This window comes from Syzygium oleosum, unplaced genomic scaffold (assembly GCF_021117445.2).
Source record: "Syzygium oleosum isolate NSW1041296 unplaced genomic scaffold, Sole_v2.1 Sole_v2.01, whole genome shotgun sequence".
Lineage (NCBI taxonomy): Eukaryota > Viridiplantae > Streptophyta > Magnoliopsida > Myrtales > Myrtaceae > Syzygium > Syzygium oleosum.
In genome coordinates, this window is record NW_026607485.1 from 18,610,867 (window position 1) to 18,636,067 (window position 25,201).

Genomic DNA, 25,201 nt, shown 5'->3' on the forward strand with positions numbered 1-25,201 from the left:
TTCGTGGCATTAACCGCCGATGATGGCGGATATGTTGGTACTTGGACTTGGCTATTCTTGACAAATGATCAAGCAGAAGTAGAAATTCAAGGCCTTACGTTAGAATGTTAAGTTAATTATCTTCTCTTTATGACATCTTTTTCTTTTCCATGTTGCCTTCTTTTCTGGGGTAGAAGCTTCGGTCTATCTGTTGATTTTCATGGGCAGCCATGTTTGAATTGTAGTTGCGACTAGCAAGTGATGGCTGAGACAATAGAAAAGGAGAAAAATAGTGGTTAGGTCAAGTACGAAATGACATTGGAGTGGTCGCACGTCCCTAACATAAAAGCTTTTGAGTTGTCAATGGAAAAATAATTGAATTTTCGAATATCATGACAAAGCATTTGACGATGACGTGCATGAAAAATAGGTTAAAGATGAGATGTGGGTCCTCCAATTACGACTGACGAGCTTCCTCGAGCCAATAAATTAATATAATCCAACCAAATCAAATCTGACCCACTGTATTTATCATAATGATGTCTTACAATTATCAAACTTTGACTTATATGCCGACGAAATTATATTCCATGTTGAAGACGAGGCATGTCTTTCTATATTACTTCTTCCATAGTCTCCTCAGTTGCAGTTCCTTAGCTAGCTCCTAAAATCATGGTTCCTCCCCGCTTTCTCCTCGTAGCATTCCCGCAACGCGGCGCTATGAACCCAGTACTCCAGCTAGCCGAACGCCTCGCACGATTCGGCGGCCGTGTAACTTTCCTCACCACCGTGTACGCCCACCGCTGCATGATCGATCCGGTTTGCCTTGAAGGTGTAACCTTCACCACGTTCTCCGATGGCTATGATGATGGGTATGTGCCGGGGGATGACCTCGAGCGCTTCAGGGCCGAGATGAAGCGGCGGGGGTCGGAAGCTCTTAGAGGCCTCATTGAGCATAGTTCTGGGCAAGGCCTCAGGTTCACATGCGCGCTCCACACGATGTTGTCTTGGGTCGACGATGTTGCTCGTTCCCTTCAAATCAAATCGGTTCTCGTATGGATTCAACCTGCTACCGTGTTCGATATATACTACTATTACTTCAATGGCTATGAGGATGTGATTAAGAACGTTACAAGCCAAAGAGGTGATACCACATCGCTCATACGATTGCCCGGCCTACCCCCCCTAACCAACCGTGACGTCCCCTCCTTTCTCCACATAGAAAACAGGTATGCTTTCGCTCTGCCGCATATCCAAACCCTATTAGAGAACCTCAAAGAGGGGGAAAACCCAAAAGTGGTACTTGTGAACACCTTCGATGCGCTCGAACTTGAGGCATTAAGAATGATTGGTACACTAAATTTGGTCGGAATCGGGCCCCTTGTCCCGCTCGATGTCCTAGATTCAGAAAAATCCTCCGGAAGCGATCGCTTTCTGGGCTCCAAGGATTATGTTGAATGGTTGAACACAAAGGAGGAAGCGTCTGTAATTTATGTAGCCTTTGGAAGCATTGCGAGGTTATCAAAGGTGCAAAAGCGAGAAATGGCGCGCGGATTGCTAGAGACTGGTCGGCCATTCTTGTGGGTGATGAGAAATAGTGATGGAGATGATGATGAACTGTTTTACAAAGAGGAATTAGACAAGAGAGGAGTGATAGTCCCATGGTGCTCTCAAATCGAGGTCTTGTCGCATCCTTCAATAGGATGTTTCTTTACTCACTGCGGGTGGAACTCAACAGTCGAGAGCTTGGTGTGCGGTATCCCGATGGTGGCGTTCCCACAATGGGCTGACCAGATGACAAATGCAAAGCTCGTCGAGAACGTGTGGAAGGTCGGGATTCGAGTGTCCGAGATTAATGAAGAAGGCATTATTGTTGAGGGAGGTGAAATCAAGAAGTGCTTGGAATTGGTCATGGGAGGTGGAGAGAGAGGTGATGAAATTAGAAGGAATGCAAAGAAGTGGAAGGATTTGGCCATGGAGGCTTCCAGGGAAGGTGGATCTTCGGACAAAAATCTCAAGGCCTTTGTTGAAGAAATAGCCGAAGTAGATATTGAAGTAACAAATTAAAAGGCAAAAAAATCAGAATGATTGCAATGTAGAATCTTCTACAAATCCGCATGAAGGCAGTATATCAAACAGAGTATCGACGAGTTGATCATTTAGAGATATTTTCTAATTTGTCTTTTATTCAATTTTCTTTTAAAAATCAAATTGTATTTTTTATCTTTAATTTATACCATATTTCTAAGTGATGATATCTCTATTTATACCGTATAACATATCAATTAAATGTAACGCTTCATCGACTCAGTTCATTATTTTCTTTATGGTATTAGAGCTACACAAGGGCACACTGCTCTTTTCTTGTTAAAAAAAAAATCGATACAATCATGTCAACTCAGAGATTTCCATTTTCTTCAAACATCAATATGACAAATTTTGTTACATTTAAGCTCAACGAAAACAACTTTTACTTTGAAAATACTATACCACTCAGCAAACCAAAATCGTTAGTGCATCGCCAAATTCAAACTTAAGAGTGTCATCTCTCATATGTCAGATCTGTAAGAAGAAGGGGCATGAGGCATTGAATTGTTAGTATCGTTTCGACAACAATTATCAGAGTATTAATATACCCCGCGGCCTAGCTGCTCTTCATATCTCAAACTCACAAGATGAATAATGGCATCCGAACACCGGTGCTAATACTCATATGACTGATAATCCAAGTAATCTTGTGAACGTAGTTCCTTACTATGACCATGATAATGTGATAGTTGGGAATGGTACATCACTGCCAATTGCTCATGTTGGGATTGGTCAATTTGGCAATGAGACCGGTCATTTTCACTTAATAATCTTCATGTTGTTCCTCAAATTAAGAAAAATCTATTATCTGTCTCTCAATTGACAAGAGATTATCCTTGTTATTTTTAGTTTGATGCCTCTGGTTTTTCTATTAAGGACTCTAGGACACACCGGGTATTGCTGACAGGTTAACCTGTAAAAATGGATCATGAACCCTTTTTTAACCCATATATTTAGTAAATTGGTCATAAATGCATCAGTTATATTCAGTAACTGGGTCATAAATGAGTATAAACATAATATGGATGTTAAATGGGTCGTAAATGGGTCATTAATGGGTTTACAACTTATTTAAACTCAACTAATCTCTTTCGCCCTCACTCAATCTCGCCCGCACTCACTTCGTACTTTCATCTCAATTTGGATATAAATTTTCCTAGATTGAGTTAAATATGGAAGTGTTTTAACAATATAGATCGGGTATGGGTTGAGTCGAGTAAGGTATGGGTCATTATATTTGCATTACATGGAAATGAGTCAAAACGGGTTAAATAAATCTATTTGGGTCAAACCATTGTTTACCCGACCCGACTCACCCGTCTGACAGGTCTACTAACGGGAACTAATCATCAAGGATTATCTACCAATAAGGACCCGCATTCCATGGCATTCGTTTCCCAGAGAAACAAGGTTGCTGATGAGCTTATGTGGCATTGCCGATTATACCACCCAAATAGTCGTATTTTACAGCTTTTGATATCTGATGATTTGATTTCAGTAAATAAATCCATTAGCACTTTATGTACAAATTGTCATATTAGTAAAAGTTCAAGATTGCCATTTTCTTTATCTAACAGTAGAGGAACAAGTAATGGAGTAATTCATGATAAAATGTTATGTGTTAGCATGAATTGAATATAGCTAGAGAATAAGTTCCTATCATCCTTTTAATTTGCATGAATCTTTGAAAATTGTACGCAGTTGAGTGGTAATATAATCGGGTCTAATTTCCTAAAATAGTACCAACTTTAAGTAGTGATTCAATTTTGCCCAAACTTTTTTGCTCTCATAAAAAAAACACCAACTTTAGCTCGTGTTCCAATTCCGACCTAAACCTTTTTTATCTCTTAAAAATCGCTAACTTCAGGTTGGTTCCCAATGTTGGCCCTAATGTTTTGTTGTCTCGTAAAAAAACATAAACTTTCAGTCGGTACCCAAATCTGACCCGTGTCAAGTTTCTGTCCAACAATGCCATCAACGATTCAATGTGTTATTTCACGTGTACTCGACAAAAACTTGACTGGGTTAGATTTGGATATTGACTGAAAGTGGGTACATTTTATAAGACAAAAAAAAAAGTTTGGGCAAAAATGAGGTGGTGCTTTTTTACGAGATAAAACAAGCTTAGACCAAAATAGGGATTTTAGTTAAAGTTGGTGTTTTTTTAAGAGACAAAAAAGTGGGGGCTAGAATTGTGGCTCAAACTAAAGTTAATGTTTTTTAGGAAAATTGGGCCAATACAAATGATGTATGAATATGGACTTTCTATTTCGTACACTGAAAATGGAAAAGAAAATAATTTTAAATAAGACTTGTCAATAAGGGTCGTTCTTTTAATACGAAGGCAGCCTCTGGAATTGAATTTTTCTACCTCCACCCTAAGCTATAAAGTCCTTTTCCGTACTTCACGAGTTGTAAATCACGTGAACTAATGTCATCTCAACAATTAATTTTGCCAAACCTTTTAATCAACATTTGGTATGATATTGCCCTACACGACCTATATAGTACAGACAATATTTTGGTTTTTTCGACTAGTAGGTATGCATTAGGCTCATCACTCGATCTATATGTAATATGTATAGTTCGATTTCTAATAATCTCAATAATTATCACGACATTTTTTTTTGTCATAAATGGTTGGTATACATATCGTGATATCGTCCTATGCCGGCGGAGTCGAATTCCACCGTTGTGCAACATATATGGGAAACTTCGGGTAATATTGATGTAGTTAGCAAAAAATTAAGCCAAAACATCTATTGTATTGTCCTTGTACGTATGAATTGATTATCTAGCTATAAATTGGATTGAATTCCACCGTTGTACACCATAAATTGGACTTGGCTGCTCTAGACAAATGAACAAGGCCGGAAAATGACCAAGCACAAGTAGACTTTCAAGGCCTAAAGTTAAAAGCAAAGTTAATTAGCTTCTCTTTATTTAACTTAGATTCGGTGGGAAATTGTTGATTTTCATGCGCAGTCACGTTTGAATTTGACTTACAAGTCGGAGGAAAGTATTGGATTGAGTGGCCTGCATAATTTGCAGGTCCCTAACCTAAAAGCTTTTAAGTCTCTTAATATAATTTTGATTGAATTTTCCAATATAATGACAAAAGCCTTTGACGAATTCGTACCTGAAAAATAGGCTGAAGATGAGAATGCTAGTGTCATCGAATTGCGACACAAGTGCCCTCGTCCATCAAACTTACGATGGACATTATTTGTCATAATTAGATAAATTTCAACTTAAATGTTGACTAAAACTATGTTCTATGTCTTTCTGTTTAACTTCTTCCACAGTCTCATCATTTGCACTTCCCTAGCCAGCTTCAGAACCATGGCTCCTCCCCACTTTCTCCTCGTAGCGTGCCCGAACTGCGGCGCTGTATACCCAGCCCTCCAGCTAGCTGAACGACTCACACGCGTTGGCAGTTGTATTACTTTCTTCACCACCGTGTTTGCCTACTGCCGCATGATTGATCCGGTTTGCCTTGAAGGTGTAACCTTCGCCACGTTCTCCGATGGCTACGACAGCCAGGGGATGACACCGAGCGCTTCCAGGCCGAGATGAAGCAGCGGGGGTCAGAAGCTCTTAGAGGCCTCATCGACTATAGTTCTGCATGAGGCCTCAGGTTCGCATGCGTGCTCCACCCGATGATCCTTGGGTCAACGATATTGCTCGTTCCCTTCAAATCAAATCCTTTCTTGTCTGGATTCAACCTGCGACCGTTTTCAGCATATACTACTATTACTTCAATAGCTATGAGGATGTGATTAAGAACATTACAAGCCAAAGCTTTGACACTACGTCGCTCATCCAGTTGCCCGGCCTACCACCACTAACCGATCGTAATGTCCCCTCCTTTTTCAACCTTGAAAACAAGTATGCTTTTTTGCTCTCCCGAAATTGCAAAGCCAATTTGAACAGCTAAAAGAGGGAGGAAATCCAATAATAGTACTTGTGAACACCTTCAATGCGCTCGAACTTGAGGTATTAAGAGCGATCGGTACATTGCATTTGGTCGAAATCGGGCCCCTTGTCCCGTTCCGTTTACTAGATGCGCAAAATCATAATTCTTCCGATAAATTTTGCAGAGGCAACCTCTTTTGAGGCTCTGAGGAGTACGTTCAATGGTTGAATTCATAGGAGGAAGCGACGGTCATTTATGTAGCCATTGGAAGCCTAGCGATGTTATCGAAGGGGCAAAAGCGAGAAAAGGCATGCGGATTGCTAGAGACAGGCCGACCATTCTTGTGGGTGATAAGAGAGAGTGATGAAGAAGATGATGAACTCGTTTACAAAGAGGAGTTAGACCAGAGAGGAGTGATAGTCCCATAATGCTCTCAAATTGATGTCCTGTTGCATCCTTCGATAGGATGTTTCTTTACTCACTCGGGTGGAACTCGACACTTGAGAGCTTGGTGTTTGGCATTCCAATGGTGGCATTCCCTCAATTTGGCGACCAGATAACGAACTTGAAGCTCGTCGAAGACGTGTGGAAGGTCGGGGTTCGGGTGTCCGAGATTAACGAAGAAGGCATTATCGTTGAGGGTGGAGAAATCAAGAAGGGCTTAAAAGTGGTCATGGGAGGTGGAGAGAGAGGTGATGGAATTAGAAAGCATGCAAAGAAGTGGAAGGATTTAGCCATGGAGTCTTCCAGGGAAGGTGGATCTTCGGGCAAAAATCTCAAGGCCTTTGTTGAAGAATTCGCTAAAGTAAAGGATCAAAAAATGGATTGATTCATGATAAAATGCTATATGTTAGCTTGAATTTATTGTTTGGACCGTTCTTTAAATGTGCATGGATCTTTGAACAAACCTTCTCGATAGGTGGTCGTTCTTTTAGTAATTGAATTTATTATTCCCTAGGTGAATTATTCTATTTTGATACTACTCGTATAAAACGTTATTCACTATGTTGAGTGATGTTTTTTTAATTTAAGAAGAAGGCATCAGAGAGGACTCTGAACTTTTTCAAATTGTTCAAATTGAATTATTTTTTGTGCAATTGAGTTCTTAAAATATATGTTCTTTTATTTGAGTTGGTCTTTCCATTAAATTAAAAAATTAGAAATGCTAACGTGAACTGACACTTAAGCGTCACAGCAATGTTGATCGGATAAATTAGTGTTCAGTGGAGATGCATTTTCTAGATATTGACTAGATAAATTATTGAAAATTTAAAAAAAAAAAAACCTAAGCGAGATGGAAAGAGAAAAGACTTAGAGAGGTCGCAGGGTGGCACTGACGGGGTTCGCGGAGCTCTTGCCAACCGTCGCCGGGATACAGAGCCCAAGCGATGCCTAGCTGGTGTCACGGACCCCCGCGACGGCTAGATCTAGTTTGGGTTGCACAACCCAAGCCGAATCTGGCCTAGGATCGTGCAACCCCGGCCACGCGATATCTGGGGTCATGCGGCCCCACCGGTCGTCGCTGGCAGAGTCAGTTAGTTGCTGCCAAGACGCACAAATTTGGTGAGGAGGACTTTGAAGCGAAGACAAGTTCTTGAAACATCACCATCTTCATCGACATGAAATGTCTGTTGAAGAATCCACCAGGGACTGCCGTGGGATGTTAAGGAGCCAAAAGAGCAAACCATAATACCCTACTTTGGTGGTTTCGAATATGAGATTGTGAACCTCGTTTAACTCCAACTTTATGGGATAAGTGCAAAAATTGGTCCAACGTTTTGGTCATCGGTAAAACTTAATCTCTTATCATTGTAAATTGAGGACTTTTTTTTTTTTGGTCGAAAAAATTGAGGACTTAAGGTATGAAAAAAAGTATCAATCAGGTTTCGAGATCGTGGCTCCCGACGCTTGCATTTTGCTGACAACGAGCTCGAAACCTGATTGAAAAATTTTTAATGCTTTAAGTCTTCAATTGCTCAAATAAAAGTCTCAATCAAGACAACATCTGTGGTCCATGTACGTATGAATTGATTCCATAAAATAATATAGAAGTCATGAACCTCTCGTTCCATCAGAGGTGGACCATATGATAACTCATTTATCTTTGCGTACATATTGGCACTTGGACTTGGCTATTCTTGACAAATGAACAAGGGCCAGAAAATGACCTTCCCTAAACTTAAAATCACAAGTTAATCTGTCGACGTCTATTTTTTGGAAGAAGGTACATGGGGGCAGCCATGTTTGAATTTGACTTGCAAGAGATGATGGAATAAATCGGTTGGTCCGACATAATTTGCACGTCCCTACGTAAGAGCTTTTGAGTTGTTTAATAGAAAACGATTGGATTTTTAAATATCATGACCAAAAGCATGTGACCATGTCGTGCACGAAAAATAGGTTAAAGATGAGAATATCCCTCGCATAACGACATACGAGCAACATCGAGCCAATACTTATACAACATGATCCAACCAAATCAAATCCAACCCATCCACGTAGTTGCCTCATCCATCAAATTTACGATAAACATGATTTATCATAATGAGATCATATAATATGAAACTTCTGTAAGAGTTTTTCTGATGTGGGCTACATTAATTGATATTACCTTTTTACAGGGTTGGTCTAATAAGATTAGATATAAATTTTTTTAATTAGTATAATATGGGGCTGGCTAGTGTGGGCCGAGTAAGGCCCGGCACGTGATGAGAGGGCCTGGCTTAAAACTCTATAAATAAAGCTCAGGTCCCTTCTCTAACCCTAATACACAAATTATCTCACATAAGGGGCAAACGCCAATTGTGAGGGCAGTCTCATCGAGCCAGTGATAAAGAGGGTAATAGAGAAGAAGACTTGTGCTGGGGATCGTCGCTATTTCGCATCAAGAACAATAGATTCCAAATCAAGTGCACAAATTCATTTTACTCTATTATTGTGTTTTAGATTTTAGCTACGGAGATCTTAGGTGTCATTTTATCGCGACAAACAACTGCAACTTAGATGTTGACTAATTTTATGTTGAAGACGAGGCATGTCTTTCCGTATATAACTTCTTTCACGGTCTCATCATTTGCACTTCCCTAGCTAGCTCCTAAAACCATGGCTCCTCCCCACTTTCTCCTCGTAGCGTACCCGAGCCGCGGCTCTATAAACCCGACCCTCCAGCTAGCTGAGCGCCTCACACGCGCCAGCGGTCGCATCACTTTCTTCACCACCGTGTCCGCCCACCGCCACATGATCGATCCGGTTCGCCTTGAAGGTGTAACCTTCGCCACATTCTCCGATGGCTACGACGATGGGTGTGAGCTAGGGGATGACATCGATCACTTCATGGCCGAGCTGAAGCGGCGGGGATCAGAAGCTCTCAGAGGCCTCATTGAGTGTAGTTCTGGACGAGGCCTCAGGTTCACGTGTGTACTCCACACGATGATCCCTTGGGCCGACGACGTTGCTCGTTCCCTTCAGATCCAATCAGTTCTCGTTTGGATTCAACCGGCGACTGTGTTCGGCATATACTACCATTACTTCAATGGCTTTGAGGACGTGATTAAGAATGTTACGAGACAAAGCTGTGATACAACATCACTAATACGATTGCCCGGCCTACCACCACTAACCAACCGCGACCTCCCCTCCTTTTTCAACCTCGAAAACAAGTATGCTTTTGCTCTCCCGCAAATGCAACGCCAAATGGAGCAGCAAAAAGAGGGGACAAATCCAAAAGTAGTACTTATGAACACCTTTGATGCGCTCGAACTCGAGGTATTAAGGGCGGTCGGTACACTGAATTTGGTCGGAATCGGGCCCCTCGTCCCGTTCCAATTCCTAGATGCACAGGATCATAATTCTTCAGATAAATCTTTGAGAGGCGACCACTTTCGGGGCTCCGAGGAGTATGTTCAATGGTTGAATACAAAGAAGGAAGCGTCTGTAATTTACGTAGCCTTTGGAAGCTTAGCGAAGTTCTCGAAGGCGCAAGAGCGAGAAATAGCGTGCGGATTGCTAGAGACCAGCCGGCCATTCTTGTGGGTGATGAGAAAGAGCGATGGAGATGATCACGAACTCATTCACAAAGAGGAATTAGACAAGAGAGGAGTGATAGTCCCATGGTGCTCTCAAATCGAGGTCTTGTCACATCCTTCGATAGGGTGTTTCTTCACTCACTGTGGGTGGAACTCAACACTCGAGAGCTTGGCATGCGGCATTCCGATGGTGGCATTCCCTCAATTTACCGACCAGATGACAAACTCGAAGCTTGTTGAGGCCGTGTGGAAGGTCGGGGTGCGAGTGCCCGAGATTAATAGAGACGACATCGTTGTCGAGGGAGGCAAAATTAAGAAGTGCTTGGAGTTGGTCATGGGTGGTGGAGAGAGAGGCGATGGAATCAGAAGGAATGCAAAGAAGTGGAAGGGTTTGGCCAAGGAGGCTTACAAGGAAGGTGGATCTTCGGACAAAAATCTCAAAGCCTTTGTTGAAGAATTCACTAAAGTACAGGATCAAAAAATGGATTGATTTGTGATAAAATGTTATATGCTAGCTTGAATTTATATGTTCGTACCGTTGTTTAAATGTGCATGAATCTTTGAAAACTGTACCGAGTTGAGTGGCAATATAGTTGATGTACGAATAATGAATATGGACTCTATTTTGTGTACTAAAAGCGAAAATAAAAGAATTTGGCACAAACCTTCTGGATAATTGGTAGTTCTTCTAGTAGTCGATTTCATTATTCCATTTCTAGGTGAATTATTCTATTTTTTGTACAGCTCGTGTTAAACATTATTCACTATATTGAGTGATGTTTTTCTAATGTGAGAAAAAGGCATGTACTCCGAACTTTTTCAAATTGTTCAATAAGGTCCCTGAATTATCTTTTTTTTGCACAATTGGGTCCTGTAAATATATGTTCTATTATTCGAATTGGTTCTTCTGTTAGAATAAAAACAAAAAGATGAGTCCAGTGAGACAATGAATTTATTTTGGGACCTTTTTCACCAATGGGAGAGAAAGCTCGAGAAAACTAGTCTTCGGGTATCTAGGTATGGTTTATGCCATGATCAGTATGGGTGTTCTTGGATTTCTTGTTCGATTGCTAATGTGGACGGACCCGTGTGCGTCATATCAATGTTGACTGGATAAAATAGTATTTAAATGTAATTTTAAGGGAAATTTTATATAAGAGCCTGAAATGAGATCGTTTTCTAAAAAAGGACCCAGAATGAACCATGTCTAAAGCAAGGACCTAAAGTGGTCAGCTTATTCTCAAATAAGAGCCTAAGCATCCGTGTGCTTCTCGCATGTCACTTTTCAAGCCAAGATCGGGACATTTTCGTCCAATAGCTTTTTTTTCTATTCCTGTTTTCTTTTATATGTTGTTCTTCTTCTTCGGCTCAAGGAGAAGATGGGGAAGAGAGAGGAAAAGAGGGTATAATGACAAGGATAAGTGTGATGGTGCCATTACCATTCCCATTCCACTACTGGTTATGGATGAGGCCACAGACATGGGTGAATCTGTGGAGGAGAGGGTGTGACCCAAGCACTGATTGCTCACTGCTTGAAGCTGATTCAGAGCCTCTCTTCTCTTCTCTTTCTCTTCCTTGTCTGGTGGTTATGGGTATTGATTGTTGCGGGGTATATGTTCATTTGTCTATTGTTCTGTTTTCTAGGGAGACCAAGAGGGTCGCCGCCCTCTCCCCGGCTCTGGCGAGGGTTGCCGGCCCTTGCTGAGGCGCCAGCGACCCCGCTGGCCATTGTTGCCGCCCCACCAACAATGGGGCAATGGCCCTATGTGTTTCTTTTTTCTTTTTCTTTTTTTTAAATTTAGCATTTTTTTCTTTTTTGAGTTCATTTTTTTATGGAAAGAAAAAAAAGGAAGAAAAAAAGGAAAAAAATCAAAAAAATTAAAAAACGAAAATGCCTTTACCAGCTAATTAATAAGGTTAAACTCTTCTTTGAAATTCACATAGCCACTTCAAACCCTTACTTGAAATAAAGTTCACTTCATGCTCTTATTTAAAACAATATCCACTTTAAGCCTTTCTTTGAGAAAATGAGGGCACTTCGGGCTCTAATTTGGAATTTTCCCAATAAACAATAAGGAATATATTGTGAAATCATTAATTTCAAATTTTAATCACGTAAGAATTTTTTCAATCTAAAAAAAGGGATAATGACACAAATAGTCCTTGAACTTTGACTTAATATGCAATGTGGTCCATAAACTTTTAATTTGTTCAATATGATTCCTGGATTTTTGGTTCATGTTCAATATTATACTCGAACTTGAATTAATGGAAGGACTATATTAAACATTTTCATATAGTACAGGGACTAAATTGAACATGTATCAAAAGTTCAAGTATGACATTAAACAAATTAAAAGTTCAGGAATCACATTGCACATTTGGTTAAAGTTCAGGGATCATACTAAACAAATTAAAAGTTCAGGGACCACATTGCATATTAGACTAAAGTTTATGGATTGTTTGTTTCATATTCCCTTCTTTTTTTTAACTATTCGTTTAGATTGGGATTGCCCCTGACCCACCTAAAGTTTATTGACAAGTTCCGATAGTCCGAGCTAACTGGGCTTCAAATGTTGAATTCCGAAGAGACCTGCACTGGCTCGAAATTTAAAAGATAATAATTATTAGGACTTACTAACCACGCTTATAAAATTTAAAAGAGGTTAGTAACTTTTTAATTCATTTAGATGTTGGTAAATTCATTACAATGTTGGTCATTTAATAATCATACTCTGTAAAATTTGAAAAAAAAAATAGTAACTTACCAATTAACTTGGACTTTGGTAAATTTCCTAGCAATTTTGGTAATTTACCAATCATACTTTGTAAAATTTGAAAGAATTTAGTAATTCACCAATTTATGGACGTTCGTGAATTCATTACAATATTGATTATGTATAAACCACACTTGTCAAATTCTTTTTAAAAAAAAGTCAGTGACTTGTAAATTTAATTAGACTTTCGTGAATTCAATAAAATGTAGGTAGGTTAATGACCATAGTATAGAATTTAAAAAAAGTCGGCATCTTACTGTGTTGTTTAGATATTGGTAAATTCAAGTATAATCTTCGTAATTTATTAACCACACTTGTAGAATTTAAAAAGTTAGTAACTTACTGATTAATTTTGAAATTAATAAATTCCTTATGATGTTGGTAACTTATTAGCAGATTATCTGAAAAGCAAGTTACGTGTCAATTTTTTTTACCAACTATATTTCATAATTACAAGTAACTCAAGAAATCTCTAACACGGAAAAAATTCCGTTGTTAACCCTATGAATGTTGGAACCAAAAAGAGTAATAACAATTTTGGAAATTTAGAATGAGTGCACAAGTCGGAGGGAGAAATTGTTCTTGGAATGCTTTCGGATGGCTTCAATTTACAACACTTACCCTTACATCCTTATATAATAGCAGAACACCTACATTACAATAAATGACGAAGACAAATATCTCACACACTTACTATCCTAAAAACAAAATGTCAACATCCAAAAAAACACAAACATTAAATGAGCCAAAGACCATGAAATCTTGGCTCTTCTGACAATGTTTAAACTTCATGCTCTTTGACAAAAAACCAAACAAGAGCTCCTCTTTTCCTTATGAAAGCATTTAATGGTGGAGGTTCTACCCAAAGATAGCCGACCATAAATCATGCTGATTTCCCTTTGTCTTTGTTTTTCTTCTTACACCCACCATAACGTGCTCAATCCGACTATCAATTTTATATTATTCAAACGTTGAGACCTTAGAATCTTGACATACAGTAAAATTCAACTATCGAACTCTTGGAGTGGCACTTGGGATTCGCGGCTGGGTTGATTTTTCAAGTTTTTTTAAAAATTCCCTCATTTTTTTCTTACTGGATTTAGGCCATAAACACCATGTAAGCTATCTTTTTTTTTTTACTAATGCGGTATTTATCACGCAACACATGAGCCTATGACTATTTGAAAGACTAAAATAAATGCACAAGTGTCAATAGACAAGGCATGTAGATCAATATTATATCAATCATTAGTTTGGGATTTTTCATGATATTAATCCTAAAAAGTTTAGAACTAAATTTGCAAATTACCAAAAAGTTTAAGAATAAATTGATACAATTGAAATGTTTAGTATTGAATTGGTCGCTGTATAATAGGTTTAGGACTACTTAGACAATTATTCCCATATGATCATATGAAAATGAAATTTACTTCTTTTAAACATGCTATGTTTCTTATATTTTTCACTTATTTTAGCTTCAATTTGAGCTTTTCTTTTTAAACAGATTAAGAAATAGGAAATAAAACGACGTAAATTTGAATAAGTTACGCTTAACATTATTCATCATCTTAAATGGATCAATCCTATGTCCAAAAGAAAAAAAAAACGGATCAATCTTAGGCTTCATTTGTCTCACGTGTAAAAATGAATGATTTGAAAAATATCTTCCCAAAAATGATTATTTGTATCGCTTACAAAAATGAATGAATGAAAAATATTTTCATCATTAATGAAAATGTTTAGTCATAAATTATTGTTGACAATGAAAATATTTTCCATTGATTAATTATTCCAAGCAATATAAGAGATCAGTTTTAGAAGAATATTTTTCAAATCATTAATTTTTCGCGAAACAAATAGAACCGTGTATGGTCAAAACCCAATAGAGGTGGATGGTATAATACCTCATACATCTCTGGTGACAACTATTCTACAGTCGGTTTTCTATCTGCTCGGTTTCTTCGTGCGAGCCAAATATTCATGCCGTTAATTGCTGATTATTGCCATTATGTTGGAACTTTTTTTTTTCGGTCCTATCTCTAACTCTCCTCACTCAATGACTTTTGCTCTACCTCTTGCAAAGCGTAGGAATTGAACCCGGTACCTATGATACTAGCGTCCCCACTATGACATCCTCAAATTCGACCCTATTCTGGATGTAATGAAATGACTATATTCATCGATGCACTATTAGTTAAATCTCACTCTAAATTGATCACTCATGAGAGACTAACCGATAGGGAAAGGCTATTAAGGAAGTGAGTACGCACGACCTGAGAGCACGACCTAAGAACTCGACCATGGATTGACAATTCGACCATAAGGATTGACGAAGGACAATTTTGAGCCACTATAGACCGATCAAAGAACGGTTATAGAATGTTTCACCAATAGTATACAATCAGATCGCGGGTGATTCCGCCTAACCATTTTATGGATTGGGAATGATCCTAAACCAATTCCTAACGATCGTGTATTTCGGAACTAGTGATTGACCCCTCGCAATTACATGACAACCGAGATTATCCATGGCTCAAGAAAGCTTAAACGTGAATTGATATCAAATCAATCACGGGTCGAATACGCGTAACTCCTAAAAGCCGTCCGTTAGTTTGAGATCTACTAAAGTTGCAATCGATCGATTTTGACCATGAATTAGAATCCGAATTTGAGTATATAAACCTTCGAGAATTTCAAGACGAAGCTATTGGACGTCGCCTCGTTAATCCTTTGATTTATTGATTTGCTCGAAATGCTCGGAAAAGGAGTTAATGGGCCGAGAATTGATTGGAGTGCACGAGGAAGTGGGCCTAGCGAAGGCCCATTGGGCCTTACGCCCAACGTGGGCTTCGGCCACTTAGGCCCAAGCTAGTTCAAGTGGGCCCAATGAGGCCCACTTAGCCCAATTTGAGCCCGATAGCATTTTCAAGCCCAATCTTAATCCTTTTGAGCCCAAACTCGATTTATATGAGCCCGTACAAAATTCTAGCCCATATACGCTTATAGTATTTTATACTATACTTTGTGAAATTACTATTTTGCCCTTCGAGCATTAATTGAGAAGTGACAAAAGGGAGAGAAAGTCTTGGCATTTATGTGGGGAAATGATGATCTTGGACTTGAATTTGGCTTGATCAAGAAGCCTTTCTAGAAGAGAAATCTCTCTCTCTCTCTCAAAAATCCGGCCCCCTCCTCCCTCTCTTCTTTCCTTCGGCTAAACCAGCAAGAATAGCCCCTTGGCTAGACATGGCCATGGTTCGGAACCGGCGGTTCCGGTTCGTGGCCATGTATGAACCGGCGGTTCCAGGCCGGTTCCGGTTCCGGCCCGGTTCGGAACCGGCCGAAAAAATGAAAAAAAAAAGAAAAGCCGCTGAGTCCCTGCTGCGGCTTTTTTTTCGAACCTGGCCCGTAGGCCACGGCCGATTCCGGTTCCGAACCGCGGGCACGATCAACAGGCCGGTCCCGGGTTTGACCCAGGCCGGTTCCGAGCCGAAATCGGCCCGTGGCCATGTCTACCCTTGGCTACTGTTTTTGCTGCCATGGAGCCAACCGGCAAGCGCTGTGACAAGCCATGACCGCCCCCTCGCCGAGTGCTGTCCGTCCGAGCTGTTTCCTCGTCGGTTTGCCTTCACCGTGAGCGAAACCATCCCTACAGAATCTGCTATGCTGCGATCCAGCCGTCCATCATCATCCCGTGTCATTTTCGGACCAAGCCATGCATAGCCCTTGCCGCCGCCGTCGCATCCGTGTTGTCAGAATTGCTAACGGGTGAGTTTTCGCCCTAATCCCTTGATTAGTATGTGTTTAGATTAAGTTAATTATGTTTAGTGCTAATTAATTAGGGATTAATCGATAAGCTATCGCGATAAGTAATAAGTGGTAGTGATAAGTTATCAAGAAATGTAATAAGCTATCGGATTATTTTATAATTAATATTTTCTTATTAAATAAATTAATTTTCGGAATTTAAATATTAATATTTTATTAATTTGTTAGTGTAGTTTTTAATAATAATTTGTGATTGTCTTAGGCTTGAATTGTGATGCTTATGTTGGAAATTGCCATATAAATTAGCTGGTACTGCAAAATGAATTGTATTGCTATTGTCAAGGATGGAATTGCGGGCAAATGAATAGTAAACTCGAGGTGTCGGGTTTATATGTCAAATTTTATGAGTTAAATAGGGCGAGGATGTTTAAATATGGGAGCATGCAAAGTTTGGCGGTTTAATTACGTGTACGTGGTCACGTGTGATTTAATTATCACATTTTTGGCATGAAAATTATAGTATCTCGATATGTGAGCACAATCATGTGTGCATTGGTTAAACGAGAGAAATGAATTGGCTTAAGTGATTGCTATGTGTGTATGATCACCTAAAAGTTTCAATTGTGCCCGGTTATATCGGAAGACCGCCAACCTAGGGTTTGGCCGTGGCCGTGACAGGTCATGCCCAATTTGGTAATTGGATGCTATCGCAGGGGGCAGGCTGAGACGAAGTCGTTCGCGAATTGGATTCGGAACGAACCCCTTTTATGGGATGCCATCATTAAGGTTGGGTGAGACGATGATGTGCTCGACGGGGCGGGACGATGCCCGATTATGCCGGAAGACCGCCAATCTGATGCGAATATCACGGGTTGTGCCGTGCCTTGAGTAGCCATAGTAATATGAATACACATGATAAAGTATGGTAGCATTACACTTGATTATGGGATGAAATTGTGAGGCACGGTATGGGACGGGCCAAAGCGGTTTCACCTTATAATCAGGACTTGTGTTGATGCATTATGCATGGAAAAGCTATTGCGTATTCTAATTGCATTATATGCCTATTACATTATGATTGTATATGGAAGTTCGTAACGTGCAGGGTGTGTGTGCCAAGGCAAGGTAAGAATGGTTACGATTGTTTAATGGCACGTTTGCTTATGCTGGACTGGGTGGCCTGCTCGTGTGTATAGTTAAGGTAAAGCAAGGGTAGCTTTGCTATTAATCTGCTATCGATAATATGCTGCATGTTTTAGGTGCATCCGAGATGAGTTGATTTCCTAATCGAGGCTTAGGTCGTTAACTTGCTGAGTTTATCTCATTGTTATTTGTTACCTGTTTTTCAGACCCCCGACCATGAATCGCCCTCCGATGCGTTTTGGCGTGCCCATGGATATGAGCACGATAATAGTAGAGTTCCCAGTGGGATCGGGTAGGGTTCATGAGAAGCATATGTCAATCGTTTGGGTTGACGAGGGGCTTGAGCTATGGCAACCACATGAATTCGTAGCATGGTTCATTAGGGGAGGGGGTAGGCGGTTTGGCCCAATAAGGGGCTTTGATGGACCCCTTAATGGTGGCACTGGAGATGAGGTTTGGGACCCCTTGGATCTCGATCCTCTTGACGGAGCTGTTACCTATCCGGATACCGGTCCAGATGACATGGAGTCCGAAGTGGACAAAGTGGAGTCTAATCCGGATCCTCCTCCAGGTTATGGCCAGTTATGGTGATGGATTTGGATATCTCATCTTTTTTACCGCCCCTTATGATAGTGAAGTTAGGTTAACCCAATCACCAAATCCCTTTTTGTTTATGCGTGGTCTTTTAGGAGGTAGCCTTATAATAGGCTTGTTTATTGTATCTTCTAGGGGTTGACGTTGTATTTATAAAATGGCTTCACTAATTTTCTTCTCAAAGTATTTTCCTTACTATCCCGTTTTATTGATTGTTGTTTGAGTGAATCTAGTCCGCTTCCACATGCGTTTATTCGATGTTATTCGTTTGGGTCAGCGACGCGTCCTGGGACATTGGCATTACACTACCATTGGTAGGATGTTAGCGTGCTCATGGGTCCGGGGCGTGACACCTACCCCCCTAATTCCTTTACCAGTAGGGCAGCATGCCTATTGGCCGTTATGCTAGCACTTGACAAATAACAAGGCCAGAAATTGACCGAGCACAATTACAAATTCAAGGCCTAAACTTAAAGTCATGCCTAAACTAAAAGTCATAAGTTTATTATCTTCTCTTTATTGTTTAATTTTCTTTTTATTTTTGTTGCCTTCTATTTTTGGGTATAAGGTTCGGTCTGTCTGTAATTCTTCCTAATAAAACTAAATATAACTCAAGAGTAGAAATATACGTATTTATATATTCATATGAAAATGAAACTAATTATTTAAATATGCTATTCTTTTTATTTTTTCGCTATTTTTTGTTTCATTTCGCCTTTTATTTAAAATGGATATAGATATAGGAAATAAAACAAAATAAGGATGAATAAGTTATGCTTAATATTATTTATCATTTTAAAAGGGTTGAGTTTATTTTAAATGGATTAATCTTAGCGTACCAATAAGTTACAATTAAATTATGCTTAACTTAAAATGACATAACTACGATCTAGTTCTGTTGAAGGTGGACGATATGATAACCCATTAATCTCTAGTGACAACTATTCCTCGGTCGGAAATTCAAGGCCTAAAGTCAAAATCATAAGTTAATTAGCTTCTCCTTATTATTTGAGTTAATATCACGAAAAACCCTAAACCGGTACACTTGTAACAAATTTATCCAAAACTAATTTTTTGACCACCAAAAACCCCAAACTAGTACACATGTAACAAATTTACTTCAAACTAATTTATTGATCACCAAAAACCTTAAACTAATACACTTGTAAAAAATTTACCCTACATTAGTTTCCGTAGATTAATATCACGAAAAATCACAAATTTGTACATATGCGACGAATAGATGGTAAAATCCCAAGTTGGTACACCCGTCGACTGTCACGTGTCATCCAACTCGGCAATTTGACTGTACAATTTAACGAAAAATAATGGATGATAAATTTGTCATAGGTGTACCAGTTTGGGATTTTTTGTGATCAATCACAAATATACCAGTTTGGGATTTTTTTGTAATATTAATCGTCAATATTTTGTTTCTTTTTTTTGTTGTCTCTTTTAGAAGGTTCCTTTTGCCTGCTTTTTCCTAGTGTAATATCGTTAATTTTCATGTGTAGGCACGTTTGAATTTGACTCGCAAGCGATGACGGAGAGTGCTGAGTAGGATAAAATTTTTGGTTAACTCAAAGTACAGAAAGAAAAAAGTACAGAAGTATTCTGACGAAAACAAAGTGCAGAAGTACATCCAGAGGTCTGACATTATTTGTACGTCCCTCACAAATATTTTAGAGGATACTTGCTAACTATAATAAAGACATTAAGTTGTTCAATGAAATTGATTGTATATGCAAATATTCTCACAAAAGACTTTTCCAAAGTCGTACGTGAAAAATAGGTCAAAGATGGGAAAGTCATGTCATCGAATTACGACATATGAGCTTCCTCGAGCCAATTTTAGTTTGATATAATCCAATCAAACTTGACCCGACCCATCCACATATTTGCCACCTACGCTTAATTGCCCTCGTCCATTACATTTGCGATAGACATTGTTTATCATAATGAGATCATCCAATGCGACGCTTTAACTTAAATGTTGACTAATTCTATGTTGAAGACGAGGCATGTCTTTCTATATAACTTTCTTCCTGGTCTCATCATTTGCACTTCCCTAGCTAGCTAGCTCCTAAAACCATGGCTCCTCCCCACTTTCTCCTTGCAGCGTTCCCGGGCCGTGGCGCTATAAACCCTGCTCTCCATCTAGCCGAGCACCTCACGCGCTTGGGCGGTCATGTTACTTTCTTCACCACCGTGTCTGCCATCCGCCACATGATCGATCCGGTTTGCCTTGAGGCTTACACCTTCACCACATTCTCCGATGGCTATGACGACGGGATTGAGCTCGGGGATGATGTCAATCACTTCATAGCCGAGCTGAAGCGGCGGGGGTTGGATGCTCTTAGAGGCTTCATTGAGTATAGTTCGGGACAAGGCCTCAGGTTCTCGTGTGTACTCAACACGATGATCCCTTGGGCCGATTACGTTGCTCGTTCTCTTCAAATCCCATTGGTTCTCATTTGGATTCAACCGGCGACTGTCTTCGGCGTATACTATCATTACTTCAATGGCTATGGGGATGTGATTAAGAATGTTACAAGCCAAAGTTGTGATACAACATCGCTAATACGATTGCCCGGCCTACCGCCACTAACCAACCATGACCTCGCCTCCTTTTTCAACCTCAAAAACCGGTATGCTTTCGGTCTGCCGCAAATGCAAAGCCAATTTGAGCAGCTAAAAGAGGGGGGAAATCCAAAAGTGGTTCTTGTGAACACCTTTGATGCGCTCGAACTCGAGGTATTAAGGTCGATTAGTACACTGAATTTGGTCGGAATCGGGTCCCTTGTCTCGTTCCGTTTCCTAGATGTGCAAGATCATAATTCTTCTGATAAATCCTCCAAAGATGACCTCTATCGGGGCTCTGAGGATTATGTTCAATGGTTAAATACGAAGGAGGAAGGTTCTGTAATTTATGTAGCCTTTAGAAGCATATCGAAGTTCTCGAAGGCGCAAAAGCGAGAAATGGCTCGCGGATTGCTAGAGACCGGCCGGCCATTCTTGTGGGTGATGAGAAAGAAGGATGGAGATGATGATGAACTCATTTACGAAGAGCAATTAGACGAGAAGGGAGTGATAGTCCCATGGTGCTCTCAAATCGCTGTCTTGTCGCATCCTTCGGTAGGATGTTTCTTCACACACTGCGGATGGAACTCCACGCTCGAGAGCTTGGTGTGCGGTGTTCCGATGGTGGCGTTCCCACAATTTACTGATCAGATGACAAACTCGAAGCTCGTCGAGGACGTGTGGAAGGTCGGGGTTCAACTGTCCGAGATTGATAAAGAAGGCATTATCGTTGAGGGAGGTGAAATCAAGAAGTGCTTGGAATTGGTCATGGGAGGTGGAGAGAGAGGTGATGGAATTAGAAAGAATGCAAAGAAGTGGAAGGATTTGGCCAGGGAGGCTTCCAAGGATGGTGGGTCTTCAGACAAAAATCTCAAGGCCTTTGTTGAAGCATTCACTAAAGTAGATTAATTCACGATAAAATGTTATATGTTAGCTTGAATTTAAATATGGCTTGAGACTATGTATTGAAAATTGTGCCAAGTCGAGCGGTGATATAGATGATGTATGAATATGACTTTCCTTGTACAATGAAAGGGAAAAATAAAAGAATTTAGAACAATTCTTATCGATAATTGGTAGTTCTTTTACTAGTCGAGTTCATTCTTCCAATTATAGGTGCATTATCCTATTTTGATATTGCTCGTATAAAACATTATCACTATATTAAGTGATTTTTTTTAATTTAGAGAAAAGGGTATCGGAGGTCCATGAGTTTTTTCAAATTGTTCAATCAAGATTTTTAACCATTTTTTTGTGTAAGTCTTTTAAAGTATATGTTTTTTTTTTCGAGTTGATCCTTTTGTTAAAATAAAAAAAAACAGAAATAATACATATAAGTGCCACGTCAATGCTAATTTAATAACTTGATGCTAACATCTAATTTTTATGTGTTGACCAAATAAATTATAGAAAAAATTTATATATAAAAAAACAAACCCTAAGAGAGAGAAAGAGACAAGACGATATGTAATTTCGTTCTTGTACCTTTTTATCTTTTAATCTGAATTCTTTAAAGTTAACATATGAGGTCGAAAGCTTTTTTGTGTCCAAGAGAGATGATTTTGTCACGATTCATGACTTGGCTCGAGGAAGGGGAAAGCCAGATGCAATCAAACGCTTTGTGTCATATTGAATGGTCAACAATCAACGACAGAGACATGTTTATTTTAGTCAATGACAAGACCTTAGATATGATGTGAGCGACAAGATTGAGTTATGAGGAAACGTCAATGACGACGCCACACACACGTTATATAAGATTAATACTTCGAAAACTTTAAATCAGTATATTTATGATAAATTTATTTAAAATTAATTTTTTGATCGCAAAAAATTATAAACTAATACACATATGATAAATTTATCCAAAATTAATTTTTAGAACACAAAAAACCCTAAACTGGTACATTTTTGACAAATTTACTCTTTGTTAAATAGAATTAATACCACAAAAAATCACAAACAGATAAATCTGTGATAAACTAATGAGTAAAATCCTAAACTGGTACACCCGTTAACTGTTACGTGTCATTTTACTCAGAAATTTGATGATAAAATTTAACGAAACTAACTGAGGTTAAAATTGTCACAAGTGTATTAGTTTGGAGTTTTTGTTGATAAAAAAAATTAATTTAGGGTAAATTTATCATAAGTGTACAAGTTTGGGGTTTTTCATGGTATTAACCCTATTATATACACGTTTTATCCTTAGGTCTTGAACCATGATTTTTTTTACGGAAAAATTTCAAATAATGGCTTGAAGTGCTCTTCTCATCTTCTCAAATAAGGACTTAAAACGCCATCGTTTTAAAACGATGGACTTAAAACAACATCGTTTTCTCAAATAAAGATTAGAAGTGGATCTTGTTTCAAATAAGCGTATGAAGTAGCCATATAATCTCCAAAAATGGCTTGACCTATTTGATCGAAGGACATTTTCGTCATTTACTTTTTGAATTTTTTCTTTTTTCTTCTTTTCACTACTCTCCGCCGACCAAAGGTTAGGGCTGCCCTCACCCTCGCCCTTGCCAGATCTAGCGTAGGCGAGGGTCGCCCTTGCCCACCCAGCCTAGGTGAGGTCGACCCTCGCCCGATGCCAAGGTTGGCTAGGCCGAGCGAGGGTTGCCCTCGCTAGATCTGGCATAGGTGAAAATCGCCCTCGCCTGAGGCCGGCGGAGGCAATGGCCGGTAAAGGGAAGTGGGAAGAAAAAGAAAAGGAAAGTAAAAAGAATTAAAAATATATATTTAGAATTGTTTTGACTAAAATACTTCTGCTGGAATAGTCACATGTTGATTGGCTGACCAAAAGTCCTTATTTGAGACGATTTGACCACTTCAAGCCCTTATTTGAGGCGATTTGGCCACTTCAGACCCTTATTTGAGAAAATGAGGACATTTTAGTCCCTTATAAAATTTTCCTTTTTTTAATGCAACTTATTGATAACCTACCACTTTTTTTTTATGAAATTACCAATTTTTTTTTAGTTTGCAAGATTCGCAATTTTTGTACTAATGTGCCAACCTTTATTTTCATAATTTACATATGTTTTCAATTTACTAACTTATACACAAAATTACCAACTTAAATTAGAATTATTTCCCACCTTTTTATCCGATTTAATTACTTACATTTTTGAGTTAGTAATCCTAATTTGAATTGCGTATCGACATTTAATTATTCTTTTTTCAAATCCAATCGAGTTTCCAATTTTTATTTGACTTGATTATCAATACATTATATTTACTAATTCGTGTTTCAAAGATTATTAACCTAAATTAGCGTTACTCACCAACATCAAGAGCTCGGTATGCGGCGTTCCGATGGTGGCATTCCCACAGTGGGTTGATTAGATGACAAACGCAAATCTCATCAAGGACGTGTCGAAGGTCAGGGTTCAAGTGTCTGAGATTAATGAAGAAGGCATTATTGTCGAGGGAGGTAAAATCAAGAAGTGCTTGGGGAATTGGTCATGGGAGATGGAGAGAGAGGTGATGGAATTAGAAGGAATGCAAAATAGTGGAAGGATTTGACCATGGAGGCTTCCAAGGAAGGCGAATCTTCAAACAAAAATCTCAAGGCCTTTGTTGAAGAATTCGCTAAAGTAGAGGATCAAAAAATGGATTGATTCATGATAAAATATTATATGTTAACTTGAATTTTTATGTTTGTACCATTGTTTAAATGTGCATGAATCTTTGAAGATTGTACCGAGTTGAGTGGCAATATAGTTGATATATGAATAATGAATATGGACTCTTTTTCGCATACTAAAAGGGAAAATAAAAGAATTTTGAACAAGCCTTCTCAACAGTTGGTCATTCTTCTAGTAGTTGATTTCATTATTCCATATGTAGCTGATGAATTCTATTTTGATGTTGTTCATAGTAGGGGTGAGCATGATCCGGGTTGGTCCAGCACCTAACTCAAGGACCAATCCACACAATGTTGGTCCTCAATTTTTGGGATCGAAAACCGACCCTGTTGAGCCTAGGAGCAAAGACCGGACTGACCTTATGGGTCCAGTCTAGTTCCAAGGTCAACTTGAGACCTATCGATTATTTTTTTTATTTCATTTTTTGCATTCTTTGAAAGGACAAACATACTATTTTAAATTACATATTCATCAACAATGCAACATTGAGCAACCAAACTCTGAACACTAGTATACATCAAACATAAATATAAGATAAGGTAACAACATAAATTTCACACTTGCTTAAAGCAATAAACATAAAAACAAACAAATGAAATACAATTAAATCATAAGAAGTTCAAAATACATAAAATAAACTATGAATTATACAACTTCATATCTTGTTCATTCTTAATT

At 39.0% G+C, this 25,201-nt stretch overlaps 3 protein-coding genes and 1 pseudogene across 3 annotated transcripts; all 4 read left to right on the plus strand.

Annotated features, from left to right (window-relative positions):
* The first annotated feature begins 555 nt into the window (after positions 1–555).
* On the plus strand, positions 556–2,048 carry LOC130138115 (phloretin 4'-O-glucosyltransferase-like). Its single transcript, XM_056311208.1, has one exon. The coding sequence runs from the start codon at positions 652–654 to the stop codon at positions 2,044–2,046; it is 1,395 nt and encodes a 464-aa protein (XP_056167183.1). The 5' UTR covers positions 556–651; the 3' UTR covers positions 2,047–2,048.
* A 3,361-nt stretch (positions 2,049–5,409) lies between these two features.
* On the plus strand, positions 5,410–6,812 carry LOC115683421 (phloretin 4'-O-glucosyltransferase-like; annotated as a pseudogene).
* Positions 6,813–9,045: 2,233 nt separating this feature from the next.
* LOC115683420 (phloretin 4'-O-glucosyltransferase-like) lies at positions 9,046–10,575 on the plus strand. Its single transcript, XM_030607962.2, has one exon. It carries the CDS (start codon positions 9,086–9,088, stop codon positions 10,496–10,498), a length of 1,413 nt encoding a protein of 470 aa, XP_030463822.1. The 5' UTR covers positions 9,046–9,085; the 3' UTR covers positions 10,499–10,575.
* A 9,667-nt stretch (positions 10,576–20,242) lies between these two features.
* LOC115683498 (phloretin 4'-O-glucosyltransferase-like) lies at positions 20,243–21,964 on the plus strand. Its single transcript, XM_030608027.2, has one exon. The coding sequence runs from the start codon at positions 20,382–20,384 to the stop codon at positions 21,777–21,779; it is 1,398 nt and encodes a 465-aa protein (XP_030463887.1). The 5' UTR covers positions 20,243–20,381; the 3' UTR covers positions 21,780–21,964.
* The last annotated feature ends 3,237 nt before the right edge of the window (positions 21,965–25,201 follow it).

Bases quoted from the DNA above. Each gene is read 5' to 3' on its own strand.
- LOC115683420 (XM_030607962.2), top strand. From the start codon at position 9,086: ATGGCTCCTCCCCACTTTCTCCTCGTAGCGTACCCGAGCCGCGGCTCT.
- LOC115683498 (XM_030608027.2), top strand. From the start codon at position 20,382: ATGGCTCCTCCCCACTTTCTCCTTGCAGCGTTCCCGGGCCGTGGCGCT.
- LOC130138115 (XM_056311208.1), top strand. From the start codon at position 652: ATGGTTCCTCCCCGCTTTCTCCTCGTAGCATTCCCGCAACGCGGCGCT.